The 21,809-nt window shown below is 35.1% G+C and overlaps 2 protein-coding genes across 2 annotated transcripts; both read left to right on the top strand.

Annotated features, from left to right (window-relative positions):
- Positions 1–496: 496 nt before the first annotated feature.
- On the top strand, positions 497–3,601 carry LOC107060565 (uncharacterized). Its single transcript, XM_015308579.1, has 6 exons — positions 497–1,208; positions 1,402–2,183; positions 2,286–2,443; positions 2,810–2,960; positions 3,117–3,350; positions 3,434–3,601. The coding sequence occupies exons 1-6, from the start codon at positions 497–499 to the stop codon at positions 3,599–3,601; spliced, it is 2,205 nt and encodes a 734-aa protein (XP_015164065.1).
- Positions 3,602–7,033: 3,432 nt separating this feature from the next.
- Positions 7,034–7,747, top strand: RBCS1 (ribulose bisphosphate carboxylase small chain C, chloroplastic-like). Its single transcript, NM_001288315.1, is given in 3 exon segments — positions 7,034–7,213; positions 7,299–7,433; positions 7,517–7,747. Coding segments are annotated over 3 exon segments (546 nt in total).
- The last annotated feature ends 14,062 nt before the right edge of the window (positions 7,748–21,809 follow it).

The raw sequence follows: 21,809 nt of genomic DNA, 5'->3' as shown, positions 1-21,809 counted from the left end.
GTTTTGGTACTTCAACTCGTCCAATGTACTTTATTTTTCTTTAAATAAACACAATGGGGGTCGATGCCGAATCTGTTATGAATATGAGAATCAAAAGTTACGCATTGTTATCAATGTAACAGTAAAGCTAGTTACAAAATGTTAGTTACAAAAGTTTGTTATAATGTTAGTTAAAGGTAACTCTAGTTAATTTAGACTAACTAGCTTGTACAGTTAAGATACACTATAAATAGAGTAGTGTAGGCATTATTTGTATTGTATCAGATTATCATTCAATACAGTGAAAAGTTCTTCTTCTTTGATTGAATCATCTGCTCTATAATTCTTCATGGTATCAGAGCCATGGATGCTCTCCTGATGTATTCCGCAAATTAGGTTGTTAAACTCTTCTGCTTGCAGTGCACACGAAAGGCTCTCCAACAGAGTCTGCATTATCTTAGAAGCAGTCCTGTTTTTACTTCGTTTGTTGCTCCTGATTCAGTGAAGATCTTCATCAATGACGATAGGTGAAGGCTCCAATCCTGACACTCTTACTCCTTCAGCTGGTGGTAGAGAAGCCATAGTTGATTCACATCATCCTTTGTTTCTTCAAGCGTGTGACACTCCAGGTAGTTCACTGGTCTCTACTCAATTAATTGGATCTGAAAACTATTCTTTGTGGAGCAGGTCTATGAAGATAGGTCTGCTAGGCAAATGTAAAATAGGATTTGTGGATGGATCTAGTTCTAAAGAGAAGTTTCAAGCTTCCTTCCATAATATGTGGGAGAAATGTAATGCAATTGTCCTTTCATGGATCATGATTTCTGTTAGTCGAGAACTTCTCAGTGGGATAGTTTATGCTAATAGTGCTCAACAAGTTTGGAATGACCTGAAGGAAAGGTTTGATAAGGTTGATGGATCACGTATATTCTATCTACATAAGGAGATTGCTACACTCACTCAAGGAATATTGTTTGTTTCCATCTATTTCTCCAGGTTTAAAGAGCTTTGGATGGAGTTTGATTCTCTCATGCCCTGTCCTGGGTGTGACTGTTTAGTTTCAAAGACTTATGCAATTCATTTTGAGTATCAAAGGCTTATGCAGTTTCTCATAGGTCTCAATGAGTCTTACAACCAATGTAGAAGCCAAATTATGATGATGGATCATGTTCCCAGTGTGAACAAAGCCTATTCACTAGTGATTGTAGAAGAGAGTCAGAGGATCCTTGGTAAGGCAAATACTGTTGTTGAGATGCCTTCTAACCATGGATACAAGAGGCTCTAGCCTTCTTTAGTGGCAGTAATCATACCTACTCAGGCTCCAGAGGATCGGGATCTGGTGGTCCTGGTACTACTGGATCTACTTCCAGACCTAAGAAGCCATTTAACAGTTATTGTTTTGTGATTACTGTAATTGGAAAGGTCACACAAGGGATCACTGCTACAAACTTCATGGTTATCCATCTGACTGGAAAGGTAAGAAGAAAATCAGTCCTGGTTCAACTAGCACAACTAGTTTTGCTGCTGCTAGTTCTGGTCCTAGTAGCCTCTCAAGCAGATCTCCATCAGGTGTTAGCAATACTGGTGTCTCTCATGCATTTATGACTAACCTGCAGCATCAACAGTTTCAACCTCATGCAACTTCACAGCCACAACATCCTCATTTCTCCCACCAGCAGTACATGCGGATCCTGCAATTGCTAGATCAGGGAAATGGGAAGACTACCGCTGATGCTCTTGTGTCTACCTCAGGTACATCAGGTTTGTTTCCTACTTCCAAGTGGATATTTGATTCAGGAGCTTCCAAACATATGGTTCATAGTCTGCGTATGCTCAATCACTATACTACCTTGTCTGAGTCTCACGAAGGAAAAATGTATCTTCCTACTGGCAATCTTGCACCAGTTAGTCATATTGGCTCATCTCAGATCTTAGGAGGGGCTGAGATCACTAATATGCTTCATGTTCCTACTTTTCAATACAACTTATTATCTGTTCCTAGACTAACAAAGGAGTTGAAATGCAGTGTTATGTTCTATCCTAATTTCTGCATTTTCCAGGACCTCTCCAATGGAAAAGTGAGGGGGATTGGCAAGTTGGAGAATGACATGTATGTGATTACTGCTGACTGTCATTTGCATTCTCAAGGAGCAGAATTGAGTTCACCTAAAGATCAAGCTATTGCAGTTTCTAAGTCTTGTCTTGTACCTTCTTTACATTCATCTAGAATAAGTCTATCATTGTGGCATAAATGCCTAGGTCATGTACCTTTTAATACTCTTAGACAATTTAGTTCTTTGCAACAGTTGCATCCTACTACTGATGCACCTTATACTGTATGCCCTTTAGCTAAACAATCAAGACTATCTTTTCCTTTAAGTGCTACTTCTACTACTGCTTGCTTTCAACTTTTACACGCTGATGTATGGGGTCCCTATAGAGTTCCAACTCATGATAATAACAGGTATTTTTTAACCTTAGTAGATGACTACTCAAGGTATACCTGGATAGTTTTGCTTCCCTCCAAATCTGAGGTCATAGTTGCACTCAAAAATTTTCTTATTATGGTTGCAAATGTTTTCTCTTCCTTAGTCAAAATATTAACGACAGATAATGGCTGTGAGTTTTTTAATTCCCAAATGACTGTTCTCCTGGAGTCTCTAGGTATTTTACACCAAAGTTCATGCATATATACCCCTCAACAAAATGGAGTTGTTGAAAGGAAACATAGACATATACTTAATGTTGCTAGAGCCTTGAGGTTTCAATCTAGCATGCCTCTTAAATTTTGGGGTGAGTGTGCTCTTACTAGTGTCTATTTGATCAACAGATTGCCTTCATCTATTTTACACAACAAGACATCTTATGAGTTGCTTTATCTTAGATCTCTTTCTCTTGATCATCTTCGAGTCTTTGCGTGTCTTGCTTTTGCTTCTGAAGTCAGAAAGGTTGACAAGTTTACTCCCAGAGCTTTCCCTACTGTGTTCTTGGGGTATTCTACATTACAAAAAGGGTACAAATTGTTTTCTCTTCATACTTAAGAGTTCTTAGTGTCCAGAGATGTAGTTTTCAAAGAGGACATATTTCTCTTTACTCAAACCACTTCCTCATGTCCTCCTTTGTTTCCTATCTTTCAGTTTACAGAGTCCTTTACTAAGTCCACTCCAGTTCCTCCCATTGCTACTCTTTATTCTTCTCTTTGTCCAGCTTCTATAGTATCTGAATGTCCCTTTTCTCCTGCCTATGCATCTGATATGTCTGCAACTGTTCCCTTAAGAAGATCCTCTAGAAATTCCAAACCTCCAATTTGGCTTCATGACTATGTTACTACTCAGCCTAAGTCCACTTGTCTTTATCCTTTATCCAATCATGTCAGCTATCGCCATTTGTATCCACTTTATGGCTTAGCCTTAGCTGCATATTCCAGCATCCTTAAGCCTAAGTCTTCCATAAGGCTGCTCTTAATCCTTTGTGGGTCGTAGCTATGCAAGCTAAGATCAAAGCCTTGGAAGAGAATCATACCTGGTCTATCACTGATCTTCCTTCTGATAAACATCCAATTGGCTGTAAATGGGTGTTTAAGGTGAAATATCTTGCATCTGGTGCTGTTGAAAGATACTAGGCTAGACTTGTTGCAAAGGGGTTCAATCAGAAAGAAGGCTTGGATTATTCTGAAACTTTCTCCCATGTTGCTAAGATGGTTACTGTGCGGTCTGTTCTAGCTGTGGCCTCTGCTAAACACTGGCTTGTGTTCCAAATGGATGTCCATAATGCATTTCTCCAAGGTGACCTGGTTGAGGATATGTATACGGTTGTTCCTCCAGGCTTTTGCAGACAGGTGGAGTCTGGTAAAGTCTGCAAATTACACAAGTCACTATATGGTTTAAAGCAGACACCTAGGCAATGGAATTTTAAACTAATAGAAGCATTACTTCAGCTGGGATTTGTTCAAAGCCACTATGACTATTCTCTATTTACCAGAAGTGAAAATAAAAAGTTGATAATAATTCTTGTTTATGTTGATGACCTTCTGATAACTAGAAGCTGCAAGAAGCTGATTGACAGGACCGGGAATGATCTGCAACTTAAATTCAAAATGAAAGACCTAGGAGAATTGAAGTTTTTCCTTGGAATTGAATTCGCCAGATCAAAAGAAGGTTATATTATGAGCCAACGTAAGTATGCCTTGGAACTTGTCTCAGAAATGGGTCTAAGTGGTGCCAAGCCAGTCAACACTCCACTGGATCCAAACCTCAGACTAACCTCTATTGAATATGACTCACATGTACAAGAGGCAAACACTACATCAAGTGACAAACCTTTGGAAGATATTGGTAGATATCAAAGCCTTGTAGGGAAACTGTTGTATCTAACTATGACCAGGGTAGATATCTCCTTTGCAGTACAAGTTCTAAGTCAATATATGCATGCACCCAAAGAGTCTCATATGGAAGCTACACTTAGAGTAGTCAAATACATCAAGTCAGCTCCAGGTTTGGGTTTGTTTATGCCCTCACAAGATTCTAATCAATTGACTGTTTACTGTGACTCTGATTGGGGTACTTGCTTACAAACGAGAAGATCTGTGACTGGATACTTAGTGAAGTTTGGAAATGCTCTTGTATCTTGGAAGGCAAAGAAGCAAGAAACAATTGCTAAAAGTTCTGCAGAAGCTGAGTTTAGGAGTATGGCATCTGCAGTAGCTGAAATTACTTGGCTCATTGGCATACACAGTGAACTAGGAGTAACCATCAAACAACCAGTTGATCTATTCTGTGACAGCAAGGCTGCAATTCAGATTGCAGCCAACCCTATTTTTCATGAGCGAACTAAGCATTTTGATATTGATTGCTATTTTGTTAGAGAGAAACTGCTTAAAAAAATGATTCAGACACATCATGTATCCACAAAAGATCAGCTGGCAGATCTGCTCACAAAAGGTTTATGGAAAGCTCCACACTCACATCTTATGTCCAAGCTGGGAATGAAAGACATTTTTCAGCCATCAGCTTGAGGATGGGTGTTATGAATATGAGAATCAAAAGTTACGCATTGTGATCAATGTAACAGTAAAGTTAGTTACAAAAGTTTGTTATAATGTTAGTTAAAGGTAACTCTAGTTAAGTTAGACTAACTAGCTTGTACAGTTAAGATACACTATAAATAGAGTAGTGTAGGCATTATTTGTATTGTATTAGATTATCATTCAACACACAGAAAAGTTCTTCTTTGATTGAATCCTCTGCTCTGTAATTCTTCAGAATCCCCTATCACCACCGAAGGTGAAAGCCTGGATGGATGATATTAAAATAAAAATAAAAACGAGACCTTCAGCCTTTAGAACAAAAGAGATTATAATGCAACTTAATGTCATCTAGTCCAAATTTTGCACTAAGAGAAATTCACTGCCGGTAATATAATAAGATATATGCTTTTGCTGAGAAATATTGGAAACAGATTTTGTCAGCATAAAATGCACTTCTTGTTGGTTGTTAGGTAATTAGACTTGCTTTCAACTTTCAAGCATAACGAATAGTTTAGTTCAACATGTATAGTAGAAAAAACAATAGGCAAAAAATGGTCTAAATTTCAAATGATTGGTCGACGAATATAGAAAAGACTTAGAATAGCAATTCATCTTCTGTAGGAAACAAGTACTGGTCTATCTATCAAGTTGGTAATTTCAAAAATCATCAATACTTCCAACCAAAACAAATTGAATTAGTTAATTGTACTCCCAAAGTAAAAGGATATTACACTTTTAGTCACTAAGAGGTAGTTTGACCGGAGATATTAGAGAAAATAATATTTGTATTAGCTTTGATACTACATAATTTATTGTTTGGTATACCTATATAATTAATTATATAGAGTGATACATTATATTCAGTATTATTATATATTCACCATGACATTAACAATATATACTAGTACTATTCCTATATATTCTAGTACAGTATACTCCAATTGGATTACATTTTTTAGAAATTTATACGATATATAATATATATGTGTTAGTATTTGATGCAACAAACCAGACAAACGATAAATGAAATATCAGCATGAACATTACTAACCATATTAAGTAGTATTCTTATGTGGCATTTCAATCCCTAAAAGATAATAATTACATATAAGTATATAACCATTTATAAAAGGCAAGACTTCGTTACACTACGACAAAGTGATATTTAGTGGGAATCGATTTTTCTCTTAGTATTGCCACAAAAAAAAATTGCGACAATATTTTGCGATAATTGAGTTAATTCAAAGATGCTACAGTTTTTCACGATATTTATATAGAATGCTGATAGTAAGTATCAAAAATTATTATTATTATTAAATATATTATAACAATTAGAATCTTATTTTAATCAATCAAATTTTAGTCATTAATTCTTGCATATGCCATGTGTCTCACATCCAAGCAAGAACTTGGGAAAAATGAAGAAAAGAGAAATAGAGAGTAACCGGATCCATTATAAGGCATATTGTCATTTGTCCGTATTTATAAGTTAAATTTTAAAAAAATTCAAACAACTGCCAGTGGCCATAAATGAAAATGATGCATCCAGAAAAATACGTCTGGACCTTCTGTAGTAAGGAATGGTCTCTTCCAAGTCCAATAAAAAAGACTGCAAAGTCCATCCACTACTACTGTAACATGAGGCTAAACTGCACTCTCAATACATAGAAAAATTAACCAACAATGCATTATCTATCACACATTCATATCCTGGATGAGATAAGATTCACCATCTTCCGACACGTGGCACTTCTATTCTTGTCTATTAAAATAAAAGACACTTAGCTCCAATTTCTTATCTTTCATGTGGCCATTAAATTTTGTAATATCAACAGCCACATAATCCAATGGTCACCCTTCATCTAAGATGAGGTTTCCTTTGTTTCTATCCGTTAGATTAAAAAAAACGTCTAACACCTTATCATTATATAAAGGGAGTAAGCCACAGTGTAATAAGCATCTTAAAAAAAAAACAAGTTTCTTTGAAGTAAAAAAAAAAAAAACGTTTTATAGCTAAGTAGTAACGTAATGGCTTCCTCAATTGTCTCCTCAGCAGCCGTTGCTACCCGTAGCAATGTTGCTCAAGCTAGCATGGTCGCACCCTTCACCGGACTCAAATCCGCCGCGTCTTTCCCCGTTACTAAGAAGAACAACAACGTTGACATTACTTCCCTTGCTAGCAACGGTGGACGTGTTAGATGCATGCAGGTTCAAATAATAATTATCAGTATATATATATAAAATTTAAATTAACTAGTTGTCGTTTATTTATAAAATAAATGTGTTAATGTAGGTGTGGCCACCAATTAACATGAAGAAATACGAGACATTGTCATACCTTCCTGACTTGTCCGATGAGCAATTGCTCAAGGAAGTTGAGTACCTTTTGAAAAATGGATGGGTTCCTTGCTTGGAATTCGAGACTGAGGTCAATATCTCCTACATACTTTTACATGTGTAATTTAATTTGTTGAAGGAGAAAATAAATGTATGTTATATTGTTGTGTACAGCACGGATTTGTGTACCGTGAGCACAACAGCTCACCAGGATACTACGATGGTAGATACTGGACCATGTGGAAGTTGCCTATGTTTGGGTGCACTGACGCAACCCAGGTGTTGGCTGAGGTTCAAGAGGCCAAGAATGCGTACCCACAGGCCTGGATCCGTATTATCGGATTCGACAACGTTCGTCAAGTGCAGTGCATCAGTTTCATTGCCTACAAGCCAGAAGGATACTAAATTTCATCAAACCTATAATTAATTACTCCTATCGACATGTTTTTTGCGTTTTGTACCGGTGTATTTTCCTCGATTCCGACCAAGTTATGAGAAATTAATAATGATGAATCTTTAATTATATGTTTTTTTGTGGTGTGTATGAGTTTTATTATCCAAACTAAAAATCTCTCTTTAAATATGAAAACGACACATTAACTACTCCTTTTATCCTAACAACTTTAGCACAACGATTAAATAGCCACCGCATGTGACATTAATTATCTTAAATGAAAAGAATTGTATCACATTGAGACATCGATTCAATAATTAGTGAGAATGAAAAAGACTTCATTTTCTGCCTGGAAAAATGCCGTAACTTAAGTAAGATTTTTTTTTTATTTCACAAATTAGTGAATTCAAATCTTACACTTTTGATTCATCAATGTAAAAAGAATAAATTAAAAATCCTATTATTTGTATTATTTATGTGAGGCACAAAATAAATATCTTCGTAAGAGTAACCAACCTTCTAGGCTTATCATGATCAGTTGGGCCCTGGATGTTTACACTTGTGGCCACTGGCCATGCTCAACAAGGACCGGTCAATTATTGTATTTTGTTGTTATCCTTTTGTCTTTTTTATTGGTTTTTTTTTTTAAAGAGTTTGAAGTTTTATGTATCGAATAGTTGATATGTTAATAGTTATTAAATACAAATTTATATATATATTCTAAATTAACGTATAATATACATAAATGGTGTATAATTTTTTTATATTTGACTAACGGCTAAAATTCATTTAAATTGAGCAAGTAAATGTATTATGACCCCTAAATTTTTTTAGCTCAAACACCAATTTAGTGATTTTTGCTTTAAAAAAACTGAAAATTGTATTGTTGGTGATCAGTAGAAAGTGTTGAAGAAGAGAAATCATTGTAAGTTTGAAGAAGAGAAAATACATAAAACTCCCCCCTAAACTTGGCAGTACAACTTACTTTAGCACTTAAACTACACAGGCTTTTAATATCCCCATTAACATCTTTGAAGTGAATTAAATACAACTCTAAATACTGACTCCTCCACAGCGATAGCACTACTGGAGCATGACCATTCGCAATACACTAACATTATATCTGAATGCAGGTCACTAATGCAGCAGGGGAATACCAAAACCACTCCACACATTCAGGGAGTAGAACAAGGTGGCGGACATACTGGCTAAAATGGGTAGGACAATACAATCCAACAGCGGGAGGATGCAGATTTTGGAAGCCCCACCACATTATGCCTTCAAAGCATGGGAAGCTGACAAGAATGGGCTTTATTTTGATAGAATGGTAGTAGTAACTAGTCCCAACGAGACAACGGAGAATCCCCCTATTTCAAACTATGTAATGAACAATGAAGTCCGTGTGCTTCACCTTTAAGCTTTTTATATAATTACTCTATTTCTATCAAAAACAAATAAATACAACCCTGAGAATAGAATACCACTCTCACCTGTCACATCATAACCATGTAAGCACCACGTCATTAATTTTCAATCTTTTTTTTGCTTATTCACCTTTTCTCTTAACCATTTTCTTAAAATTTATTACACTAATCAATTAATTTAAAATACATTTTAAAATCAAAATTGCCCCATCTTCTTCCACCCCTTCTCTTCTACCCCCCCCCCCCTACTCTTTCTCTTTCTTGATTTTCACCATTTTCAACCTACACTAACTTCTTCTTTTTTTCCCAAATTTACAGCCTTCAATAGTTGTTTTCTTCTTCAACATTCATAAAAAAAAAAATTAAAAATAGCATACTTACTTTTTCTTCTTCGAACCCTCTCTCTCCCACAAATCTGCCCCTTGGAGAATAATATTTTGTGAAAGTTATTTTTTGCTTAACAACTCAAATGAAAAATGAAGGTTGTGTAAGAAAGTTGATAGACCCACATTTTTTGCATCACAACTAATTGGATTCAAAATTGGTTACTTAAAATTCAATAAAGTTTACATTTAATAATATGAATTAGGTGTTGGGTTTTGTGATTAGTGAAGGAAAGGTGAGGTGAGGGATGAAGATGAAGGAAAAATTTTAATATGGGAGAAGAAAGGTATAAGGAGTGCTTCAATGGGGAAGAAGACATTTGGGGAAGATAACAAAATAAAGAGAGAACAAAAAGATTAAATACTTTTTTAAAAAAATAATAATTGAACCCACAAATTTCATTTACTTCTAAACAAGAAATTTCACTTTTTCTTTAACTTTAACTTATAAATTTTAAAAAAAAATTATTAGTTATATATTGGCCAATAAAAAAAATGTCATGTGTATGATTTTACCTTTCAATTTTTTTATTTTTATTATTTCACGCGCTTTGAGGAATGTGAATACACTCACTTTGCCACGTCAGTTCTTAGGGTGATATTTAACCAATTCGGAATTGTTAAGAGGGATATTTGAACGTCTGTTTAGTTAAAGTACTAAAGTAAGTTTTGCTGTCAAGTTTAGGGGGATTTTTATGTATTTTCTCTTTGAATAACACCTTGTTGACCAACATTAATAAATCATATCAATATGATAGGATATGTGAACAAATTAATTAACAAAATAAGTTGAATGTTGATAACACAAAGTCATGATAATTCAATAGAATTCATGAGTTATCCAATAAGATAGCTTGATTAAAAATAATATGTGTTGACACCCACTTTTGGCTCTCTACAATATAAATTAATCATCGAGTCTCTTCAATCCCAAACGATTTGAAATAATTAGTTTTTATAAGATTGAAAAAAAAAATATTAAAGTAATTTTAGTGTTTTTTTATAATTTTAGTCTATGATTAGTACTCTGTTTGTTTTTCTCGTATAGCATGTTGATTCTTTAGTCCCTCATGAATTGTTAATGGTCCAGTTTTATTGTGTATCGATTTTGTTTTAGTTCTCTTAAAAAGCATGTGATTAGATTGCATCATTTTGGGATTTGATCAAGTTTGGTTTTGTCTGCTTCTCTGATTAAATGTGCCTAGCTATTACTTGTTGTTTGTCATGTTTAAAATTTCAAGGAGTTATTTTCTTTTCATTCTTGTTTTGATTAGTAGAGTCTTTTATTTCATATGCTTTTGTATGAAAACATAATTTTGCATTGGTTTAAGGAGATTGAAGCTTTGTTGTTTGTTGACTCATCATCTTTGTCGTGTATTAATCCTTACTTCCATGTATTGCATGCGACGTTTTGCGGAGTCTAAGTCAGACTCTTTTCATCATCTCCCTGCAAGGGTATCAAGTCAGCCTCATAATGTTCGAAGGTGAAAAAGAAGCTGATACAAGTCTCGGAAAGTTCAAAAATGGACTGTATACACTCAGTATACAGTGATATACATGTCCAGAGTATCGAAATACAGGGCTGAGGCGAGAATACAGGTGTTTGAAAGATGAATTAGGTTGTATACATAGGTATACAAATACAATAATATACACTTGGTGTATACACAATATTTCAGCAGCAGAAATGGGCCAAAAGCCCAAATTTAAGGGAAAATTACGCGGTTAAGCAAACTTATACTACTTAATTACTCATCATAGCTATAGTTTGCTATAATTACCACTCACGACTAACATTATACATTAATAACGCGGGCTGACTTCGAGTTTGTATAATTAGCCACGTTTGTATATGTATAATTCGCCAGAATATACAAATACATATGTATAATATACAATTATCTAACCTATATACATATACAATTCACCTCTCTCCAACTCTCTCCCAATCTCGCTCTCCTCTCTCCTCCCTCTCCCAATCTCGCTTGCCATATATACAAATACATATGTATAATATACAATTATCTAACCTATATACATATACAATTCACATTTCTCCCACATTTTGCCCCCTCTCTCTCCCAGTCTCGCTCGCCTCTCTCCTCCATATAACATGCAGCTACGAATTGTAATTATTAAACTATAGCTATAGAGAGTAATTAGGTTATTTTTGAGTGGCTATATGTGAAAGTTTCCTAATTTTTATTATAGCAAGATTTTATTAGAAAATAGGGAAGGTTTGGGACAAAGCCCAGATTTATCCATAGCAACAGTTAGGCCAAAAATCAGCCCAGGCAAACAGACTTCTGATTTTGGGCCCAATAGGCCTTTTTTTGGGGTATTTTTGATAATTTTGAAATTTATCTATTATTGTATATTTGATTATTTTTTTAACTCTAACCTTTGTTTTCAATTTGGTTTAATTTAATTTAATTTCCAAAAGATAGTCGTTTCTTCTTTTTTATGTTTAAATTGAAATATTTATGCTTTATTTATTTATGTTGTTTGTCAATGTAAATAATTATTTTCTTAAGAATTATTTTAAGTTTATTTCCTTTTAAGTACATGAAAAATGATTTTTCTTTATTTTATTAATTTTCAAATTTGGTCAAAAGTCAAATATTTAGTCAAGTCGCAGGTCAACCGCACGTTAGGGGACAAACTAAAAGGCAGCTCTTTGTAAATCAATTTTTCTTTAAAATGTTAAATTTATTTTTTGAAATTAAAGTCTCTATTTCATTTTTAAACGTAAAACAATGATCTATTTGTGAGTTAGGTCTTTTTTTTTAATGTGTTTTACGTTGTTTTGGAAGCATCATCCAATTGATTCAAGTTTTCCAAATATCAGATCAAATTATATTGATAAAATTTGAATTTTTCAAGTTCGAGTTCCTACTCCCCGAGAACACCTGACCCGAGGGGGGACTACTCCCTGAGAACGCCTGACCCGAAGATGCCTAACCCAAGGAGGGCCTACTCCTCAAGAACGCCTGACCCGAAGATGCCTGACCCGAGGACGCTTGACCCCGATGATGCCTGACCCGTGGAAGCCTGACCCGATGATGCCTGACCCAAGGACGCCTGACCTGAGGATGCCTGACCTGAGAACGCCTGACCCGAGGATGGCCTGACCCGAGGATGCCTGACCTGAGAACGCCTGACCCGAGGATGCCTAACCCGAGAACGCCTGACCCGAGGATGTTTGACCCGAGAATGTCTGACCGGAGGATGTCTGACTTGAAAAGGCCTGACCCGAGAACTCTTGACCAGAGGATACCTGACCTCTCCGAGGACGCATGACCCAAGTATTCCTGACTCGAGTAGGCCTGACCCGAGAATGCCTGACCAGATGATACCTGACCTCCCCGAGGATGCCTGACCCAAGGAGGGCCTACTCCCCAAGAACGCCTGATGTTGACACCCAATTTTGACCCTCCACGATATGCATTAGTTTTCGAGCTTCTTAATTTTCAAATGATTTAAAATAATTAGCTTTATAAAATTCAAATATTTTTCAAGGCTATTATAAGCAATTTCAGTCGGTTTTTATAGTTTTTAAGTAATAAATATATTTCATATAATTATATATATAATTAGTATAAATTATAAATATTCGAAAATATTTTTATTAGTTTAGTTTGGTTTAAGTCATAGTTATAATTTTGAGTTAATTAATTTGTAACTAAATTAATTATTTTATAATTAAATTAATTATTATATGTCATTAAAATTAAGAAGCTTGTTAATTAATTAGTTAACTCATCTTATCTAGATTTTAGCTGAATTTGCAAGTTAAATTCAATTTGGCTAAATTAGTAATTTCGATTGGCCATTTGCAATTCGATTTGGTCAAATTGTTAATTCATTTGGCTTTACCTTACTTTAAACTCATAAAGAGACCTTAATCTTAGACCCATTCCCAATTCTTTCAGCCTTTTAACAACATTTCCAGCCGACCCAGCCTTTCCCTTTTCAAAGATATCCCCAACCCAATTAATCTCAGCCCAATTTCAATAACCCAACTCTTTTCTCTCCGACCCGGCCCAATCTTTCTTTTCATTCACATCAGCAGCGTGAAAACAACAACGACAGCGTCAAATTACACATAAAAGGACACGGCATCCCGCTCCAATGTTCATATCGACAACATTACGCGTCAATTCTAGCGGTGTCAACAATTCCAATCGATTCCAACTCACGGAGGCAAATGAAAAGCTGCAGGTTCACTTTGGACGCGTACATAGTAGGATTCTTGTCTTCTTCCTTAACGTCCCTCTCCAATAGTACTGTTCCAGCGCCGATAACAGCGGCATTTTCATCCAATGTCGTAGCATGGCAAGGACAATGGATTCATACGCAGCGTCCAATCGATTCGAATTTGTGAGAATTCTGGGAGGATATTCCCTCATTTTTTCATATAGGATTTGGAATTCAAATTGTTCTAACTCTTATCCGAAAATACCCTCTTCCTTTTTTTCCCCAAAACAACCCTAGAAATTTGAAAATTTTGCCCAGATTTCGTGTTCGTTGTTTCTCTTTCGTGGTGGAAGGATCGTGGCTGCTAGCTTGTTGTTCTCAGTTCACTGCCCCCGAAAAGGTAAACTTATTTTGGTTCTTATTCATTTTAGTTGGTTTTCGAAAGCTTTTAGGGTCGATCTCTTTCTTTTCAGTTGCTCAAGTTTCTTTCTGTAGACTTATTACTGTTGTTTAATGATAGATTGATCTGTTTCAAGTTGGGTGTTTTTAGATTGTTGAAGTTTGAAACATGTTTTTGTGTGTATGCTTGAGATATGAGTGTTGTTAATAGTTTAATTGTCTTCTGCGTTACGAAATCTACAATGCTAATGATCATGCAGTCATACAACTCATCTTATATGTTTCTGCTTGGAGTTCTTTAATCCAATGTGGCTTGTAGTCAAATAATATCTAATCGGAAATAAGTATGTAACCTGCATTACATTGATTCTAATATAATTTCTGATTTCTGAAGTGATGATTTTTGATATATAATGACGTCGTACTTGCGAGTTTATTCATGAGTAATTATTAGGCCAATAGAAATACTTATATGTAGTCTTTAGGTTCCAATGAAGTCTGCAATATTGCTGCTTATTTGAATGATTCGGAATACATGCTTACTTTCTCTCCTGCTCGAGGATATGTCTTGATCTCTGTTATTGCTCAATCTGAAACTCCCTCGTGTCCAGTTGTGTTATTACCCTTTGTCTGTTGTAGTATTGTAATTAAATTTTCCTCTTCCTTGATTACAATCTGGTCATGATTTTGTTGTTACAAGCTCGAATTTTAGGTTGTATTTTGTCTTAAGTTCGTGGTTGTTTTAAGTCTCATATTTTGCTTAACTCTCATTCATCTACTCGCCTTTTCTGTTACGATTTATATCACCTTGTTTCGAACATTTTTTCGATATTTTTTTAGTCTAGCTTTGCTTCGAATTTTGCCATCTAAATCTAATTTTACCCCTTGCGATTCATTTGAAGTTCTGTATTCTTACCTCTTAAATTGAGCCTATATAAATATAATATCTACTGTTAATATATGCCTAGCATGCTCCCATCATTTTGTTTCGATTTTGTTGATAATTTAGCTTTAAGTAATATGCCTTACTGATTTTCCTCAGATAATTTAGCTTGTTTAATAATATCTCTAGTGGTCATGTAAATATCTCTTTTAATTATTATCTTTATCCCAATATGTTGGTTTGTTTATTAAGATGTAGCTTTTTATTCACTTGTCTTAGAGCTATGTACTGCCAGCCAGCCCCTTTCCAAATTTACCTCTCTATTTTGTTGTCATTATTTAATGTCATTGTGGCTGATGGTTTTGAGGTATAACTAATAAATTTGTTGGTATACAATTTGACGATTTCTCATACTTTGAGTAGAGCTTTACTCCTCTTAGTTTAGCAATCTTGAATGAGCTCTTCTTGAATTAATCATGTGTTTTTGTGTAAAATAGAAGAACTAGAGGTATTTCCTTTATTGGTGCGTGCTTGTTGACAATTAACTCCCTTCTGGCTTGAATTGTAACACTGTTAAGGTAATTCCTTGTGACAAATATGTTTATGTTTATTAAAAGAAAGAATTTATGCCTAATCAATTTTCCATCTATCTTTATCTTTGTAATGTTGCACTTATATTGTTTTTTAAAGAGTTCTTTTGAATACATGGTTTAATTGGGTCGTATTTCACCTAAGATCACCTTACTTCATTAGCTTAAATGCATATTTTGGACTATAACTTCTTTGAGTGTCAAATGTGTGAATTTTAGATGCTATTTAACCGGTGATAAAATGTGTTAGTTTCTTTTGTTTAAGTCACTTAAGAATTGTGATTTAGAGTAGCTTTTCCATAGTTACTTATTAATTTTCTTTTCTTTCCTGTTTTATCGTATGTAAATTTGTCCGAGTGTTCATGGACTCCATCGCATCTCTTGCCATTCGCTGATTGGGCCATAGAGGCCCAATTTATTTTTATTGAATCACCCGACAGTGGAATTGAAGAACAGGTCCCCGAAAGTCAATATACAGGTGTTCAAGAGCCCAAGAAGGGTTGTATACACGATGTATACAGCAACATACGTGAGATATGGGGTGATATACACTCACTTTATACGATGTATAAACGCAGCAAAAATGGGCCAAAAGCCCTCCTTAAGTTCAAGTTTTGTATTTGTGTTGTAATTGGGCCAAAGCCCCATATATTTTTAGTATAATTCTATTAGTTTTAGGATAGGGAATAGGGCCAAAAGCCCACTTATCTTTGATAGATTTTTGTTAGTCTTGGGACAGGTGCAAAAATTAGGCCCAAGTACTGGCCTAGACGGACAGAAAAATTAGACTTGGGACTAAAACTTTCTCTCTCTTTATTTTAGTTGTTCTATATTCATTCAATTGTTTTTATTTTCACTTATGTGTTAGTTAATTTTAAAGTTTTTTTCCTAATTCAAATTCCCCAAAACATAACCATTTTGAATTAACTATTTAAAATTAAGTAAATATTTTTCTACTTGACTTTCAAGAATAATTTGCAAAATGTTTTTACTTAAAGTAGTATTTTAATTTTAACCTTTCCCCTTTAAGTCATTTTTTATATTTTTTTTTACTTCTTCATTAGCCTTCTTTAAAAGATTTAGCAAAATATTTTAATTACCGGATAACCACAAGTTAGAGGATGTTTTAGTTGCTTTCAAAACCTTCCTAAAACATTAATATGTCACCCCGAACCACCTTTAATGTTTTCATTAAATTTTTTGTTTTTAATCTTTTGAAAATATAGTTTTCTTAATTTTACTTAAAAAATTGAACTAGCGACACTTAAAACATCATTTTTTTCTTTTTTAAATAAAAATACCTGACCTCGAGAAGGACCTACTCGGAGAATGCCTGACCCGACCGAGAATGGTTGACTCGAGGATGCCTGACTTGAGAACGCCTGATCGGAGGCTGCCTGACCTGAGAACGCCTAACTCGAGAATGACTGACCTGAGGATGCCTGACAGAGTGCCTGACCCGAGAACGCAGGACTCGAGGATGATTGACTTGATAAGGGTGACCCGACAACACCTGACCCGAGGATGCCTGACCCGAGAACGCAGGACTCGAGGATGATTGACTTGATAAGGGTGACCCGACAACACCTGACCCGAGGATGCCTGACCCGAGAACGCCTGACCCGAGAATGCCTGAAGATCGCCTGACTTAAGAATGTCTAACCTGAGAACGCTTGACTCGAGGATAACTGACCTGAGGATTCCTGACCCGAGGATGACTGACCTGATGAGGGTGACCCGAGAACACCTGACCCGAGGACTCCTGACCAGAGCATGCCTGACCCGAGAATGCCTAACCCGAGAACACTTGACCCGAGGATTCCTGACCCGAGAACGCCTGACCCACGAACACCTGACCCGTGAATGCCTGACACGATAACGCTTGACCCGAAGAAACCTGACCCGATGATGCCTGACCCGAGAACGCCTAACCTGAGGATTCCTGACCTAAGCATGCCTGACCCGAGAATGCCTGGCCCGAGGATGTCTGACCCTAGAATGTCTGACCCGAGAATGCCTTACCGTGCGAACGCCTGATCTGCTAACGCCAGACCCGCGAACACTTGACCCGTGAACGCCTGACCCGCGAACAATTGACCCGCGAACGCCTGACCTGAGAATGCATGACCCAAGAACGCCTGACTCGAGGATGCCTAACTTGAGCATACCTAACCCGAGAATGCTTGACCCGAGGATGCTTGACCCAAGAACATCTGACCCAAGAACGCCTGACCCGAAGACACCTGACTCGAGAACGCCTGAACCCGAGGATGTCTGGCCTGAGCATGCCTGACCCGAGAATGCCTACTTCTCGGGTCAGGTGTTCTTGGGGAGCAGGCGTCATCGAGAAGTATCTGAAAAAACTCGAACTTGAAAAATTCAAATTTTATTAATATAATTTGATTAACATAAAATAATTTGATCTGATATTTGAAAAGTCCCCTAGGTGAATATCTCACAAACTTTACCGAATTGGCCATGTCCCCTAGGCTCATAATGTTCTCTTTTTATGATTCCGAAACAAGTAGAACACATTCCAAAACAATGGCCTCACTCATGACAAATGGCCTAGGACTTTGGTTTTGAAAAATAAATTCAACTTTTTTAAGAAAAATCGATTTACAAAGAGTTGCCTCTTAGTTTTTTAAAACTTTTTTACTTTTCAAAAGATTTCAACAGAAGGTGTTAGAAACTTGAAGTCTCCGCTAACATGTGGTTGACCTGCAACTTGACTAAATATTTTGACTTTTGACCAAATTTGAAAATTAATAAAATAAAGAAAAACCATTTTATGTACTTAAAAAGGAAATAGACTTAAAATAATTCTTAGAAAAATTATTACATTGACAAACAATATAAATAAATATGTAATAAATAAAGCATAAATGATTCAATTTAAACATAAAAAGGAAGAAACGACTATCTTTTGGGAATTTAATTAAATTAAACCAAATTAAAAACAAAGGTTAGAGTTAAAAAAAAAATCAAATATACAATAATAGATAAATTTCAAAATTATCAAAAATACCCAAAAAATAATGGGCCTATTGGGCCCAAAATCAAAAGTCTGTCTGCCTGGGCTGATTTTGGTCCTAACTGCTGCTATGGATTAATATTGGCTTTGGCCTAAACCTGCCCTATTTTCTAATAAAAACCTGCTGCAATAAAATTTTGGGCCTTTGCCCATTTCTGCAGCTGAAATACTGTGTATATTACTGTATATGAGATGCATTTAACCCTTTTTCCCTGTATATCAGACTGTATACCATGTGTATACAGCCTAATTCAACTTTCAAACACCTGTATTCTCGCCTCTGCCTTGTATTTCGGTACTTTGGACCTGTATATCACTGTAAACTGAATGTATACAGTCCATTTTTGGACTTTTCAAGACTTGTATCAGCTTCTTTTTCACCCTCGGACAAGATGAGGCTGACTCGATACCCTTGCAGGGAGATGATGAAAAGAGTCTGACTATGCATTACATGGAAGTAAGGATTAATACACGACAGAGATGATGAGTCAACACACAATAAAGCTTCAACTCCTTAAACCAATGCAAAATTATTCTTTCATACAGAAGCATATGAAATAAACGAACTCCTTGAAAAGAGAACTAAAACAAAATCGATACTGATCAAAACAAGAATGAAAAGAAAATAACTCCTTGAAATCATAGAAGCAGACAAAACCAAACTTGACAAAATCCAAAAATGATGCAATCTAATCACATGATTTCTAAGAAAACTAAAACAAAATCGATACACGATAAAACTGGACCATTAAAAATTCATGAGGGACTAAAGAATCAACATGCTATACGAGAAGAACAAACAGAGTACTAATCATAGACCAAGGATTCAAGCTTAGGACGACAAAGAAAAAACAACATAACCAAGAGCTCTTAAAACACAAATGATTAATGTCGAAGTAAACTGATTTTTCCTTCCACTTGTTTACACATAGACAAAGGTAGCACGAAAAGAAAACCTGACAGCAAGGTTGTAGATCAAGTTAAAAGACAAATTTTATCAAGTCGAGAACAAGATATCATGAGTTAAAGCCGAAATAGACATGGATAGCATTCAAGTTGTGCGAGAACAAAAATCAACCCTACGAGACTAAGCTAACATATATGAGAATCAAAAACGAAAGTGAAGACAACCAAGACTAGGAATAAACAATGAAGAAACAAAATGTGCAACCAGTGCACTCAAAATCACCACCAAACGAGCAAAACCAGACAGAGATTTAGCTAGCTTTATAGATATGAAATCGAGCCAACGAATCTATACAATACCAAAGGAGCTTCATTCTCATGCTTACAGCCCATAGATTTACAAGAAAACGACACTAAGAAAACAGTAAACGAGGAACCAAATACATTTAGCAGTAGAACCTTTACCAAAATATAACAACCATATTGAAACGGAATACCAGAGGAGGCAAAATTACCTTTCTGAGTTGCCGGAGACGACTCTACCACAACCACGTGAAAAGAAACTCGATGAAAGATTCAGGCGAAAGGAGAGCAGAGAGCTTAAGACGAGAACTCGAGATTCTAGAGAATCGAAATTCTTCTTTATAAACCTATATGCCTGTATTCTTTTGCTTCTCTAACGTATTTTCTCCTTTTTTCAACAGTGAACGAACAAAAGCATTTATAGTGGGAGAACGGAATCGATTTGAATTCGAAATTCGAATTCCAAGATTGACAACCAAGAATTCAAACGGTCCAATTTCAAGAGAATAAGGAGTGAGTGGTGAGATTTCAACACCTAGCCATTGTCACAACGGTCTTGTCCGCGCGATTGATGGGCTGAATCGCGAAGAAGAAGACGAGTACGGATGGATCGTCTTTTGCACGCGAGGAAGAAGAATGGGGTCGTTTTTTTTGTACTGGGTCGGGTTAATTGACTCTTATTGGAATGGGTCTTTGGGTTCTGGGTGTTTCTGGAAATAATTGGGTATTGGGCTGCTGGATTTGGCCCAAAAATGGGTTTAAATGTGAGGTAGAAAAGAGGTTAGATTGGAAATTGAGAATTTCGCCCAATTGATTGCAATTATAGGCAATTGAAGTTAAAAATATAACCAAATTGATCTAATTACTTAATTTGGCCAAATCTTAAATAAGATAATTAACGAGCTTCTTAAACTTAACGAAATGAAACAATTAATTTAATGAAAAACTAGATAATTAAAATTATAACCATAATTTAAACTAAAGTAAATTAATAAAATAATTAACTAAAAAATGTAAAATCTTTTGAGATGATTTTCAAATATTTATAAAATATACTAATTATATAAAAACACATTTATCATTTAAAATATTATAAAAATGACTAAAATTACTTTAAATATCTTGAATTTTATATAAACTAACTATTTCGTATAAGCTAACCAATTTGTGAAATTAAAAAAACTCTTACGTAAGTTACGTCAATTTTTTCAGGTAGAAAATAAAGTCTTTTCCATTCTTACTAATTGTTGAATCGATGTCTCAATGTGATGCAACTCTTTTCATTTTAGATGGGGGAAAAATATCTCATTCGATTTTGAAATAAATTATTATTCTTGTTCAATGAGCACCCCAGGTTTTGGGATCCTTTACCCGTTGAATATGTTTTAAAACATAAAAAAAATAAAAAGGGAAGTTGAAAATTCATTAATCATTAAATGTGAAAATATAATAATTAAATTAAGAGAAATGAGTATTTCAAAAATGAACTGACGATGTAATTTTGTTGTCCATTGTCAATAATCTCTATATTTAATTGTTTGAAAGTAGAGGTAAGATTAGTATATACGGTAGTGATGTATGTCTAATAGTGTAGTTTATCCTTAAAAATATTCGATCCAATCTTTTTCCAAATCTTATATTTTGATTCTCGAAACATTGAATAATTTAATAATATTAATGCTATAACAAAAATAACTTTTAGTTGTAATAAAATACATATTAATAAAGAGTGCTAAAATATTTATCGGCATTTTAGTAATTGTTATTGGATCCAATGTTAGTATAGACTTTAAAGACATTTACAAAGAATATTAATTGTCACTAAAGAAACATATTCAATTTTAATTAAGCTATTATCGTTAATTAATTATTATTATTAAAGATTATTTTTGAGGACCATCGACAGAAAATTAAAAACTTGTCATGAAAACTTAGGCGAACTTTTGTATGCGGG

This window comes from Solanum tuberosum, unplaced genomic scaffold, assembly GCF_000226075.1.
Source record: "Solanum tuberosum cultivar DM 1-3 516 R44 unplaced genomic scaffold, SolTub_3.0 scf00085, whole genome shotgun sequence".
Classification (NCBI taxonomy): Eukaryota; Viridiplantae; Streptophyta; class Magnoliopsida; order Solanales; family Solanaceae; genus Solanum; species Solanum tuberosum.
Note: the sequence above shows the minus strand (reverse complement) of the source record. Positions and strands in the feature narration are given on the sequence as shown.